Here is a 13,059-nt window from a genome sequence, read left to right as displayed (position 1 = left end):
AAACTCGTGTCAGTCTATTTTTCTTTTTTGTAACTTTGAATATAGAAACGCGGAGATGTCTGTGCATTCTTGAGATGCTAATGTTATAATAGTTGACAGCTTTCATTTAAAGGAAGCTCAATAATCAGATTAGCTTATATGCGCGTCTTTCATTCTGTAACGACATGGCAGTAGATTGGAACAAAATGGATTAATGTTTATTCAAAAAACTGCATTTGTTTTATAGTTTCTTTGTGTCATCATTGGAAAAATCTGATAAAGCTTTTGTAGCACAGAACTTGTACTGTAACGCTATTTTAAAGAGAAAGCGCGGTGGCAACCGTTGCCCGTAATTGTCCGCCCTGAATCGAATCATCTCGATCCATCAAATTCCTCTCTTGTACTTTACATTCAAGATCCTCCATCTTGCATACTATATATTTCAGACGTTCTCACACTTGCAGAGCTGTGCTTTACAAAATGTTTTTAATTGGCATGACATGAGGTTTTTTTCCAATTTCAACAGGGGGCTAGAAGGGATCTTCATTCAGTTAAATAGAATCTCAATTTCTTGATCTCTTTCATTCTTTTTTTATATCTTTAAAATCACAAATCTATCAACTCAAGATGCGTTCTACCATTGCCATTACTCTTGCTGCTGCTGCTGCCGTTGCTGTATCTGCTCAAAACTGTAATCCCTCTTACAATGTTCCTGGATCCACTGACTGTTTTACCAATTGTAACGTCGTAAGTATTCATTGCCATTGTGTGGTTAATCTCATGGTATATTGACTTTTTGCTTGATGTGTGAAGAAAGCTGGCCAGGAGTTTGTCTCTGGTTGGACTATGGATTCTGGCTCTCCCAAGTTTCTTGATTCCCTTAAGTTAATGTGTACCAAGGGCACTGCTGACTACATGTCTTTCATGACAAAGGCCGGTACTTGTATGGCTGCTTGCGCTGGTGATAACCCAGAGCTTTTCAATACTGAATTCCAAGGCGCTTGTGCATGGTATGCTCAACACAGCGGTGATACCTGCGCTGCTGGAACCACTGCTGCTCAAACAACTACTGTTGCTCAAACAACTGCTGCCACTACAAACACTGTCGCTCAAACTACTACTGTTGCTCAAAGTACCGCTGCATCAGTAACCTCGGCTGTCAGCTCTGGCTCTTCTGCCGCCTTACCTGTTGCCACTGCACTCTCATCTGGTGTTCCTCTCGCCTCTAATGCTTCGTCTATCATTAGCGCTTCCGCTTCTGCTATCTCTACCAATGCCACTGTTCCAGCTGCTGCATCAAACGCCTCTGTACCTGCCACACAAGCTAATAGCGCTGCTTCGAGATTGCAACTTGGTAGCTATGCCATTGCTTTGGTTGCCTGTGCTGGTTATTTAGCTCTCTGAACCATCTTTTAAACTTGAATCTATGGGAAACTTCCCATCTATTTATTTCTCTTGCAGACAAAAATCTCTAAAAAATCCTATATCAACTACATTATCTCCATATTCGCTACAGTAATTTATTTTCATATTAATCTTCTTTTAACTTCCTTTATCTTTATAACAATCACGCCTTATTTATTTACAACATCACAGTTACAATAAAAACTTAACTGTAATGGCTTTATCTTGTGCATAAAGCCATTGTCAAAGATTCAGGAACTGAACACTCAAATTTCTCTTCATGAACCATCATTAGTCTAGACTTTTCAGTTAGTGCACATAACACATCACACAACCACAAACATCGCCGACGATCTCAGATTGCCTTTTCCGCTAGCTGCCATAATGCCTTTTTTGAATTTTCAATAGCTATTATGCCCTTCTATTAAAATCTGATGCTTAATTTAAAAGACCTGTTTCTTTTAAACAGATCAGTTTAAAGAGGGTTAATTGATCTATTATTTTTTGCATTAAGCAGAGTAGCTATATTGATTTCTCTTGATATACTTAATACATTCAAAAAATTATACTCTATATCTGGAATCAGAAGTACTTGCAATTATGTTAACATTTGTCTTGACTGTATTTGGTTGTACAAAGTATCAGAATTGACCTTACAAAATTCAATGCCAAATGCTGTTTGCGCCACTTCCATGACACTGAAACACAATAAGGGTAGGATTAACTTTCACTTTGCAAATTTATAAGATGATGGCGAGACAATTCCAAATAGCAAGAGCATTTTATAATATGCCTTGTTACAACATTGACATATTAAATACCATTATACATCATGTGCGGGCCATTGGTAATGTGTCGTGGTCAAGCAATGTTCCTCGTACAATTCAGTTAAATGAATGCAGGTAATGGCTTTTAAATTATTTCAAAATGTGATAGTCTATCTTCTAAATTCCACGCCTAATTGTAAAAGAATAAAAGCTGCAATGTTATGCTAGTGAACGCAGTGCTGATGTTATAAATTTAATTAGACTGAACGCCACCATATTTTGCTGCTGAATAAAATGCATTTGATGGCAATTCACTACATAATTCATACTCAATCAAGTTGTCTTCTTTAATATAAATAATGAGTATATTTTGCTATTGTAGGTTTGCTGCTGAGAAATAGATCAAACATATGATTTTTGAAATAAGCCAATTGTCAGTAGTGAGTTTCATATAGAAACGTGTTAATTACGAGTAATGCATTGATGGATAAGGGATTACACAATGTTGTATTGAAAACCGCTTGCTTATATTTGCTGTAGTGTGGCAAAAGGTTTAGCACTGTGCTAGACGCATCTTACGAGAAAGGGGGTACAGTTATTCCTAGCCCTATATTGATGATAGAGACTTTCTATTAGGACCATTATATACCCACTTTGACGAGTTGCTAAACATACAAAGGAATTTCCAGTCGCTACACTGATTGTCAAACAATTAAGTGAGGAAGGTGTATAGTACCAGTATAATAAAAAAGATCAGTGTTTGATTGCTATTCTTTGCTCAGCTGTCAACTCAATCTGCTTTTCCTATTAATTGAAATTAATTTTCCTTTGTTTGTTCTACAAAACGAGACCACGTTTCAGAACATACTACAATGCTTCCTTTCATAAGTCGATTTTCAACCAGCAAATTGGAGTTTACAGTGGCGAAAACATGCCTGTCTTTGATTAAAGCACAGATACATCCATGTGGTGCTCAAACCTACAAAGTAAATCTAAGGCGTGAATTGACTAATGTTGGCGCTCAAAAGAAATGTTATATGAGCCAATGTAGCAAGCATCCGTAGTCAATGATGTCGACATGCAAGGATAAGTCTATAGCACTATCCTTGTTCGTGGTGCAACCTATAGCCTATAACTTATGTAGTAGTCAAATCTCATAGTAGTACTAGAAGCGTATCTAAAGTTCATATCCTCTTCTAGTATAAATCCGAATCATACATCTAATCCAGTTCACACATAGCTAATATCTAAACATAGTAACTGGATGAACTATAAATATGCAGATCAGAGTGGATGTATTCCCCAATGACTTTCCTCACATAGTGAATTTATTAAAGAATATCCCTCGCATAAAACTGTGTGATGAATAATTGCATCTAATCTTACTTTTGAATAAAGAAAAACTTGAATTGTATCTATTCTGATAGGCTTTTTATTACAAAAACAAATTTCTAATACATGACAGATTAATAGGAAATCAACCGGTTGTAACCCATTGTTGTTTCAATCCCTGAGCCAATCATATTGCTTGAAAACTCCGCTGACCTAAAAAAAATTTGCGAGGGTTTCCCCCTGTTTTGATGTGAGGCAAAATTTTAAGCGCCGCTATAATAGCAATATAGCCGCTGCTATCATCAAACTTCCCTCAGGTGCTAGAGCATGCCTTACTTACACCACCTAGCTTTAGATTCTGGCGTTGAGACTCTCAATCATCACTAAAGTAAGTAGTGATAACCAAGCGGAGACAGCCTATCTACCTCCTAGCCTCGGATAGAGTCTTGTTGAGCTTCAGGGATAGGCACATCCACACAACGTAAAAAAGGTATGTTTCAAAGAAACATAAAAATAATAAAGGAAAGAATAAAAGAACATACTACTATAGGAGTATAGTAGTACATGGGCAAAAAATGGATACTCACACAAAGTGATTCAAAGAAAAATATAACAAGTATAACAAGTACTGTGGAATTTGAGGCTTGATAGACTAAAATTCACGGAAAAAAAAGAATAAAAAAAACAGTAATGTCAACTTGATAAAGGTATGTTTTATTATCAAACTGACAGGTGTAAAGTAAACTGAAGTCTCTCTACTGGCCAGGTAGATGATCCTTCTTATATACTATAACAATGGATAAAAGTTCTATTAATTAGATTAACAAATAAGTCAACTCAGATCAACTAATGTCTAATCATGCTAAAAGACAACTCCAGCAAGCTAATCATGATTTAGCTCTGTCTGGATGAATAATTAGACTCTCATCCGAAGTACCCTGATCTATCCTTTCTATAAGGATAATTAATATCGATCTAGTAGCATGTATCCGATAGGTACAGTCTTCTTAGTCTATATTAATAGTACATATCTGAGTGTATATCGCTAAGCATACATCTTTAGCATGTATCTGGATATATGGCATGTCTATAGCATATCGTATGCATGTCTATAGCATGTCTCATATATAGTACAAGTCTGTAGTACATAAAGTATCTGTAGCTAGTATCACGGATATAAGCATGTGTCTTATAGCGTGAATCATAAAGTGCACATCTGAAGCAACAAGCTCATATTGCATTGATCTTGGTGCCTATCCAGATATGGTAAACATCCGTAGTCAATGTCGGAATACAAGTATAAGTCTATAGTGCCATCCATGTCCGTGGTGCCATCTATAGCCTATATCTTATATAGTATGAATCTTATAGTACTAGCGTATCTGAAGTCCATATCTTCTCATGATCATAGTATAAATCGATATCGTACATCTAATCCAGTGTACATACAGTTTATATCTAAATCTGGTAACTGGATGAACTGTCGGAATGCAGATCATAGTGGATGTATTCCACAAGTACAACATCAGAGATGCTCAAAAGAGCTCGTTGTTGCAACAAAATTGCATACATGAGCAAAGTGCATGGTAATAGTCGAATGTAAAGTAACGCAAACACACAAAACTGCAAAAGCAATGGTGGTATAAGTTTGCACTGCAACATAATGACTAACGTTGTCTCATGTGAAGCCACAGAGGCAACGTAACCAGCGAAAGAAGAAGAAAGCGCAACAAAGTAAAAATCATGATAAAATGCATTATCACGAGAAAGGAAGCAATAATACAAACGTTCAAAGAAGTTTTATATCATTCCGACCAGAAGAAAGAAGATACTTACCACTTACCACCACCACAGATAGACCAGAGGATACGCAATCACCAGATATAGACCAGAGAAAAAGCATGCACCAGACACAGTACACCAGGAAAAGACCATATTAGCAACAGCAGCAGCAACACCAGCACCATGGAAAAACCAGAGAACAAACGACACCAGAGACCAGACAAAGACCAAACAACAAGCTGTTTAGAATAACAAAATATAGACAGAGTAAATACAATTAGAACTGAATATATTTATTATGTTATTCCAAGATTGAATAGGGATCAAAACTAGTGTAGATATCAAAGGTATTTATAGTTATTTGACAGTGCCGCAGCAATAGGACCTTGATCTTGAATGCGGGATAATTGTATAAGCCTTGAACCAGTAACGAGGATGTGCTGCATCAGAACTCATGAACCACCAGTCAAGGATAAACAACAAAGATGATCCAGGATAGAATGTTCTTCCTAATAGCTTTGACGGAAGAACATTTGTCGGAATTGAAACCCACTTCCAGGGACGAAAGACCATAGGCTACCACTCTCTAGGAACCAGGATATAGATTAGCCATTTGATGGCACCACTCATGTTCCTTCGTGCTGCTTGAATAAAGACCTCTCACTTCTACTATGCATCTCAGCTCATTCTCAGATCCTCTTATGTAATAAACGACGCTTAATACATTTGCCTCTCAGAGATGATCTATATCCTCAACACAAGCAACACCAGCAGAGACCAGACAAAGACCAAGAAGCAGACAGCAGAGACAGCAGAAAAGGAATGGCAGCAGCACCCACGTCAAACAGGCAAAAAAAATATCAAAACCTAACAAACAAATTCAGTTATGTTGTGCCAGAAGGGCTACAACTGTCTATAAAGATTAAGGTATTCTTGATGGGTAGATATGTCTGTGTTGTGCAACAACATGGACAAGCTATGATAAGTGAAGTGCATCTCAGCTATCTAAATACTGAGGTTCAACAGATGTGATAAGCGTTGTACAAGATAAATTGCTACTTTGGCATTCAGAACTTAGTATAAATAGAATAACTCTTGTCTTCATCAATAAATCTTTAGTTTTTGTGTCTGATCTTATTCAAATAAGTCTTTTCTTGTTTTTATAATATTGAACATTTTTTATAAGCTACAAATAATAATCCTTTTATTCTTTGTGCTTAACATTTTTTAAGATCGTGTAAATCAGAATCTTCCAGATTTTAACCTACCTATCTAATTTAAACCGAAAATATGACTATGAATGATTCTACTGTGTCTCCTGCAGAACAGAACAAGAGTTCAGATGTTCAAGCTGTTGGAAGCGAGCTTTCATACGGAGGAGCTATAGAGCGACTTCGTCAAGAGGTTCATGGGTTGATCGCTGAAGTTGCGAACAGTGGGGACAAGTCGGACGAAGAGGTCGACGCTTTGAAGGCTGCCCTGTCGAAGAAGTGCTCTAACTTGGAGGCTATAGAGAAAGCTCTCTCTATGGTCACACCTAACCAGAGTCCTTCCCAAGTAACAGTGGTTAGTCAAGGTGCGGCTAATAGTTCAACTGTACCTGATGATCTTCCTTTGTTCCAATGGTTTGGACGTGTCAAAGATGAAAAAAAGGAAGTTTTTGCCAACATTGAGGAGTGTTGTCGCCGGTTTTCCGATAAGTTGAGCAGTTGCACGCTTGATCTTGACGAACACTGGTATCGTTTGCTTCCTCCTTGTCTTCCCGGCGATCTTCGCAATTGGCTTGATGAGTTTGTGAAAGCATCTGGCTCCACTGTGTCTTGGGCTACCTTGAAGGGAGCTATCATCGGTCGTTTTGGTACACCAAAAGAACAGCTCAGATTCGAAAGAATTAGGGAGTTTCTTCGTTGTACTAAAGGAAACGAAGAATCCGTTGATGGTTTCGTAGAGCGGTTTAAGACGTTGAGAAATAGAGCTGACATCAGTGATAAGGGTGTCGTAGCGATGGTGTTTTTTGACGCTTTCCGCAAGGTTACCGCTAGGTTGCTAATGGTTGCTATGAGTCAGGCACCAGAATCGTCATTTTATGACATTGATTATGTGTCCTCTCTCGTGCGCAAGATGGATATGATGGCTATTGAGACGGGTCAAGAATCTTTGGGCTCTGTTTTTGATGGAAGAAAACGCGCTGCTGACATACCTGTTTCGAACGAAGCAAAGAAGTCTCGGTACGCACCTTCTTCTAGTGGAAACGCTCTGCAAAGCAGCTCTTCGTCGAGATCCAATGGTCCCTCGTCCAACTCTCCACGTTCTGGTGCTAATCGTTTTGGCAAAACATTTGCTGAACATGTTGCTGAAGGGACTTGCTCCAAATGTAACGGTCCTCGACCAAAGGGGCAGATGCATCACTGCAACACTGCTATTTGTACTGGTGGTGGTAACACCCATCAGGGCAATGGTGGTAAAAAAGTTTTGCGTGCCATGACTAAGAAACGTGGTGGCAAACATTCGATGGATGCTGCAATCCAAGCTGCTTTTCTCTCTGCTCGTGTTGATCGTGCGTTAGCTGAGAAAGGTGCTTCTTCCCCTGCTCTCTCCTCTGCTGAACAATCGGTGGATGATGTTGTCCTTGCTCCTTCTTCTGGTGGTAGTGACAATGTTGATGTTGACCAAGATGCTGTGATGAGTGAAGCTCATGGTATCTTTGAGGATACTGACCTGGTGAATCGTGCCCAGTCTATTCTTCTTGAAAAGGAGATGAGTAGCATGTCTGTGGACGACGATACGCTACAAAATATATTTGCTCAGCAATGTAAGTTCGATGCTAGATTTAGTGCTCCACCTACTATGACCACCAATGCTATTTGTGTTCCTATTGTGGTTCAAAATGTCATTTGCTTTGGCTTAGTGGATACGGGTGCTACGTTTTCGTGCGTCACTGAAAAGTTCTTTCAATTCTTAGGAGGAACCTCTCTTGCTGGATTTGAGGCTAATGATGATGATGAGAGCTTTGTTCAAATGGCTCATGAAGTAACGACTGTGCCTAGAATAGGTGCGGTACGTTTGCACATTAGCTACAATAAATCAAATAAAAACCATTTGTTTGAAGTATTTCCATTCTATTCTGAGGAAAACGTACCTGTATTGCTTGGTATGGATATTTTGTCCAAGCTTGGCATTGGTCTTACGGGCTTGGTGAGTCAACATGGCTTTCAATCAGGTCCTCGTGTACCAGATCCTATTGATGATGGTATTACTCCAAACGCACATCCTTTTGGTAGTGAGGAAGAGAGACAACCGTTTCTACTTGCACTAAAGGGGTTATTAGAAGAGAATTCGCGCATTAATATGAAGAATACTCAGTGTAATCTGCCGGATTCGATTATTAAGCTTGATACTAAACCAGGTGCTGTCGCTTGGCGAGCTCAATATCCTTTGCCTGAAGCTTATCGTGATGCTGTTGCCAAACAAATTCAGATATGGCTTGATGAGGGTGTTGTTGAAAGATCTGCTAGTCATACACGTTTCAATCATCCATTGTTGGTTGTAAAGAAAAAGGACGCTGATGGTAATTACACAATGTCTAAGCCTAGAGTGGTGTGTGACGTTCGTAAGCTGAATGCTATCTTGGAAGTGGATGACAAACAACAGTTACCTTTGATCTCTCATATCCATCAGAGCATTGGTACAAAAATGATTCATACTTGTCTCGATATCCATGCTTGCTTTACTAGCTTTGGTTTGGATCCAGAGCAAGCTCATAAAGTTTCATTTACTTGTCCCTTCACGAATATCCAATACACCCATAAAAAGGCTGCTTATGGAATTCGCCATGTCGGACCGGTGGTTGTACGCACATTGCAAACACTGCTCTCTGATTTGAATACAAGCTCTAGTTCTACTTCGTTTCCTACTGATGGTGATCACTCGGTTTCCTGCTATGCAGATGACATCTTATGCAGTAGTAATGGGAGCCTACAAGATCACTATGCGTTGGTTGCTGAGGTAATTCGTCGTTTAACCGATGCTAATTTGGTGCTCAATCCTGAGAAAGTCGTCTTCGCTCAGCGTAGTATTTATCTCTTGGGATGGAGTGTTATTAATGGTAAATTACTGCCTGACGGTAGAAAACTTACCAACATTGCAGATTGGCCGGCTATTACCACTGGTCGTCAATTGGCATCTTTCTTGGGTTTAATGTCGTACTTTCGTGCTGCCATTCCATGTTATTCTCGTCTGACTCGAGATCTTGATAGCTTGAAACAGTACAAAGATCTAACAGATGTTTGGAATGAGTCTCATACAAAAGCGATTGCCGACTTGAAGGATGCACTTACGATGGCACTTGTGCTGTCACCTCCTGATTTTTCGATTCGATTTCACTTGGCTACTGATGCTAGTTTAACTGCTCTTGGCGCGGTTTTATATCAAGTGGTCAACGATGAAATTCGATATGTAGGTCTCGTATCTCGTAAATTGTCTGTTTCTGAGCGTAACTACAGTACTACGAAAAGGGAATTGCTAGGGATTTGCTATGCCTTGGTTAAGTTTCATCGTTTTCTGTATATGCGAGAGTTTACCTTACATACGGACCATAAGAGTCTGATCTACTTGAATACACAGGAAGTCCCCAATGCACTCATGCTTGGATGGTGGGAGACCATTTTTTCTTATACTTTCGATATTGTGCATTTGCCCGGTGTCCTTAACGTAATTCCTGATGCTTTATCTCGACTCTACGAAGATTCGGATGCTGATGCTTCAGCACGACATCTTCTGGGGGGCAGGTACTATGCTGATGGTGGTGAAAGTGTAAAGAGAAAGAAAAAGGGTTCCAAAAACAAACTCAAGGTTGTCACACCTTCGCCTCCAATGAAACGTACTTTGGTCAAGACAACTAAGGCGTTACGATCTAATTCTTCTAGCAACTATGCACGCACTGCGGTAAACGCTACTCTTATCAAAGATGGCACCACCACAGCTGTCTCGCAAAAGCAAAAGGAATTCATATTGCGTACGCTTAGGTTTGCTGACTATATCACTCCTCCTGCTAATGAAAGAGACAATATGATCATTGCTCAGCATCTGGTTGGACATTTTGGGATCAAACATGTTGAAACTGCAATTCATCATGAAGGGTTTCACTGGGTGAACATTCGGAAAGACATAGAAAGAATATTAGCTGATTGTGACGAGTGTAACAGGTACAATATCGCTAGAGAGGGATATCATCCTTTCCGTAGTGTCAATGCAGCCCAACCTTTGGATCATTGGTGCATGGATCTCGGTGATATGGGTGTTACTAGCTCTTTCGGCAGCAACTTTCTATTTGTCCTTACTGATTACTTTACGAGATTTACTGTGATAAGATGCATTCCAGACAAGAAGGCTACGACAATTGCCAGGGAAATGCTTCAAGTTTTCTCACTTTTTGGATGGCCAATCAAGTTGACTTCAGACAGAGGCCTGGAATGGATAAATGAGGTGGTCCGTGCTATGATGGACATCAGTGGGATAGACCATCGCCTGTCATTAGGGTACAATCCATTGGGTAACTCGGTTTCTGAGTCATTTATCAAAATATGTAAGTTAACGACTATCAAGTTGTTAAAAGGTAAGAGGGATCAATGGGAGCACTTCATTCCGTGGGTGAATTACTGCATCAATGTCAAGTATGCTCGGCTACATAAATCTCGTCCGTATACACTTTTGTTTAATCGTCAACCAAATGGTCTGGCTGATTACTCAAAGGTGGACTATTCCAAACGTTTGGAGAAAGCTGATAATAGACTCATTGACAAACGATACCGTTTTGTACAAGATGTTCTTATCCCGGCTATTTCTAAGCGTATTGTGGATACACAAAATGCTGATCATGCTAACTTTGCGAAGAAACATAAGGTCATTGCCGAACCCTATCCTGTTGGTAGTAAAGTCATGATTAAAAATGTTCATCGTCAAAATAAGTTAGATGAACGGTATGAAGGACCTTATTTGATTCATAGTATAACCGATAAAGGTTCCTATGTGCTGGCTGACAAGACGGGTGCACTCCTTAGTCGAGATGTGCCTACCCATCATATCAAGTACCAAGTCGCTGCGAATCCTCAGCCAATCACAATTGATGAATTCTCTGCAGAGCATTACGAAATTCAAGCTGTGATTGATCATAGAGGATCTCCTGGTAACTATGAGTATAAGGTAAAATGGAAAGGGTTCGATGATCCTAGTGAAGATACTTGGGAGCCTGTGAAAAACTTTGATTCGGCCAAACACATTGAGTTGTATTGGGCTCGAAGAGAAGGTGCAAAGGCTGCTGGTAAACGTAGGTTAGCTCCTCAAACAGTTAACTGGCGAACTACTACTACTCGCGAAATTGGTCAGAGTGGTAGATCAAACAGGTCTTAAATGGCTACTAGCATGATGGGATCAAGTCTTTTCCTTACATTTTTGTCCTATGAAAGGTTTTTACACAAGGTTTTTACTGACTGATCTCGGATGCAGTGTCATTTGGTAATTATTTATTGGAAAGTGCTTTATGTGCTATATTGTCATGATGTTTTGTAATCTGGGATTACGAAATGTCCACAAGAAGTACCTGAATCTGGGGGGGCAATGTTGTGCCAGAAGGGCTACAACTGTCTATAAAGATTAAGGTATTCTTGATGGGTAGATATGTCTGTGTTGTGCAACAACATGGACAAGCTATGATAAGTGAAGTGCATCTCAGCTATCTAAATACTGAGGTTCACCAGATGTGATAAGCGTTGTACAAGATAAATTGCTACTTTGGCATTCAGAACTTAGTATAAATAGAATAACTCTTGTCTTCATCAATAAATCTTTAGTTTTTGTGTCTGATCTTATTCAAATAAGTCTTTTCTTGTTTTTATAATATTGAACATTTTTTATAAGCTACAAATAATAATCCTTTTATTCTTTGTGCTTAACAAGTTAGTACTGATTCTACGTCTTCCAGTGCTCGTTTATCGAATGGTACCTACTATATCCCTCTTCAAAGAAGCAGTGTCAAGTTTTTTTAGCAGTACAAGGCAGCGTGATCAGAAGTTGGAGTGTTATTATCATTCGAACGGTTTCCAAACCAACATGATTTGATACTAAACGCGTTTTGCAAAAGAAAAAAAAACGGGGATATGGAAAAATGAGAGGGCGCCCTATCCGACGTCACGGCTAGTAAATTTGGCCTCAGTCTTCTGCCACAGCAGCTGTCGCTGCGGCACTCAAATTTGGGTTTGTGCAGTTGTCATTTTTGTGTTCAAATTTGGCTTGATCTGACATCCTTTAAACGTTTTTGCTAAATTTGACTATGAAAATTGTCATTGTTATACTTTACTTTCTATTGCGTTTATAAAGAGTCATTAAAGGCGCATCGAATGATGCTGGTTACATTTAGTTTTTAGACTGAAAATAATGAGCAATTTGAAAAAATATGAAAACAGGTTTTCTGTGAATATGTCAAAATTTAGCATATACAAGCCTCATAGAAAGGGTTTCCGCTGTTGCATTCCATCTTTACGATCAATTTGATCTGATATGTATCATAAGAAAAGTCTTCATTTTTGAGGTGAAAAACGCGATCGTTTGATTTTCAAGAATTTTCCCTTGCTAATACGCATGAAAAATATGCGAATTTTCATGGATTTGCAATGACCCAAAGAAATTTGAGATAAAGCATCAGGAAGTAAAGCGTGGCCAAAAGGAGGCCTGTGGTACTATTCCAAGCCCTCAAAACGCTTTGTAGCATGAGTTATTCGTGCTTGAAAATGACTAGATT

The 13,059-nt window shown here is 39.1% G+C and overlaps 2 protein-coding genes across 2 annotated transcripts; both read left to right on the top strand.

Annotated features, from left to right (window-relative positions):
* Positions 1 to 606: 606 nt before the first annotated feature.
* Positions 607 to 1,383, top strand: ATC70_013468 (uncharacterized protein; the record flags this gene model as incomplete). Its single annotated transcript, XM_064832632.1, has 2 exons — positions 607 to 726; positions 793 to 1,383. 2 exons carry the CDS (start codon positions 607 to 609, stop codon positions 1,381 to 1,383), a joined length of 711 nt encoding a protein of 236 aa, XP_064675511.1.
* Positions 1,384 to 6,554: 5,171 nt separating this feature from the next.
* ATC70_013467 (uncharacterized protein) lies at positions 6,555 to 11,672 on the top strand (the record flags this gene model as incomplete). Its single annotated transcript, XM_064832631.1, has 1 exon — positions 6,555 to 11,672. The coding sequence occupies one exon, from the start codon at positions 6,555 to 6,557 to the stop codon at positions 11,670 to 11,672; it is 5,118 nt and encodes a 1,705-aa protein (XP_064675510.1).
* Positions 11,673 to 13,059: the final 1,387 nt, after the last annotated feature.

This window comes from Mucor velutinosus (assembly GCF_035048745.1).
Source record: "Mucor velutinosus strain NIH1002 chromosome Unknown tig00001577, whole genome shotgun sequence".
NCBI classification, from domain to species: domain Eukaryota; kingdom Fungi; phylum Mucoromycota; class Mucoromycetes; order Mucorales; family Mucoraceae; genus Mucor; species Mucor velutinosus.
The sequence above is the reverse complement of the archived record's forward strand: the minus strand, read 5'-3'. Positions and strand labels throughout refer to the sequence as shown.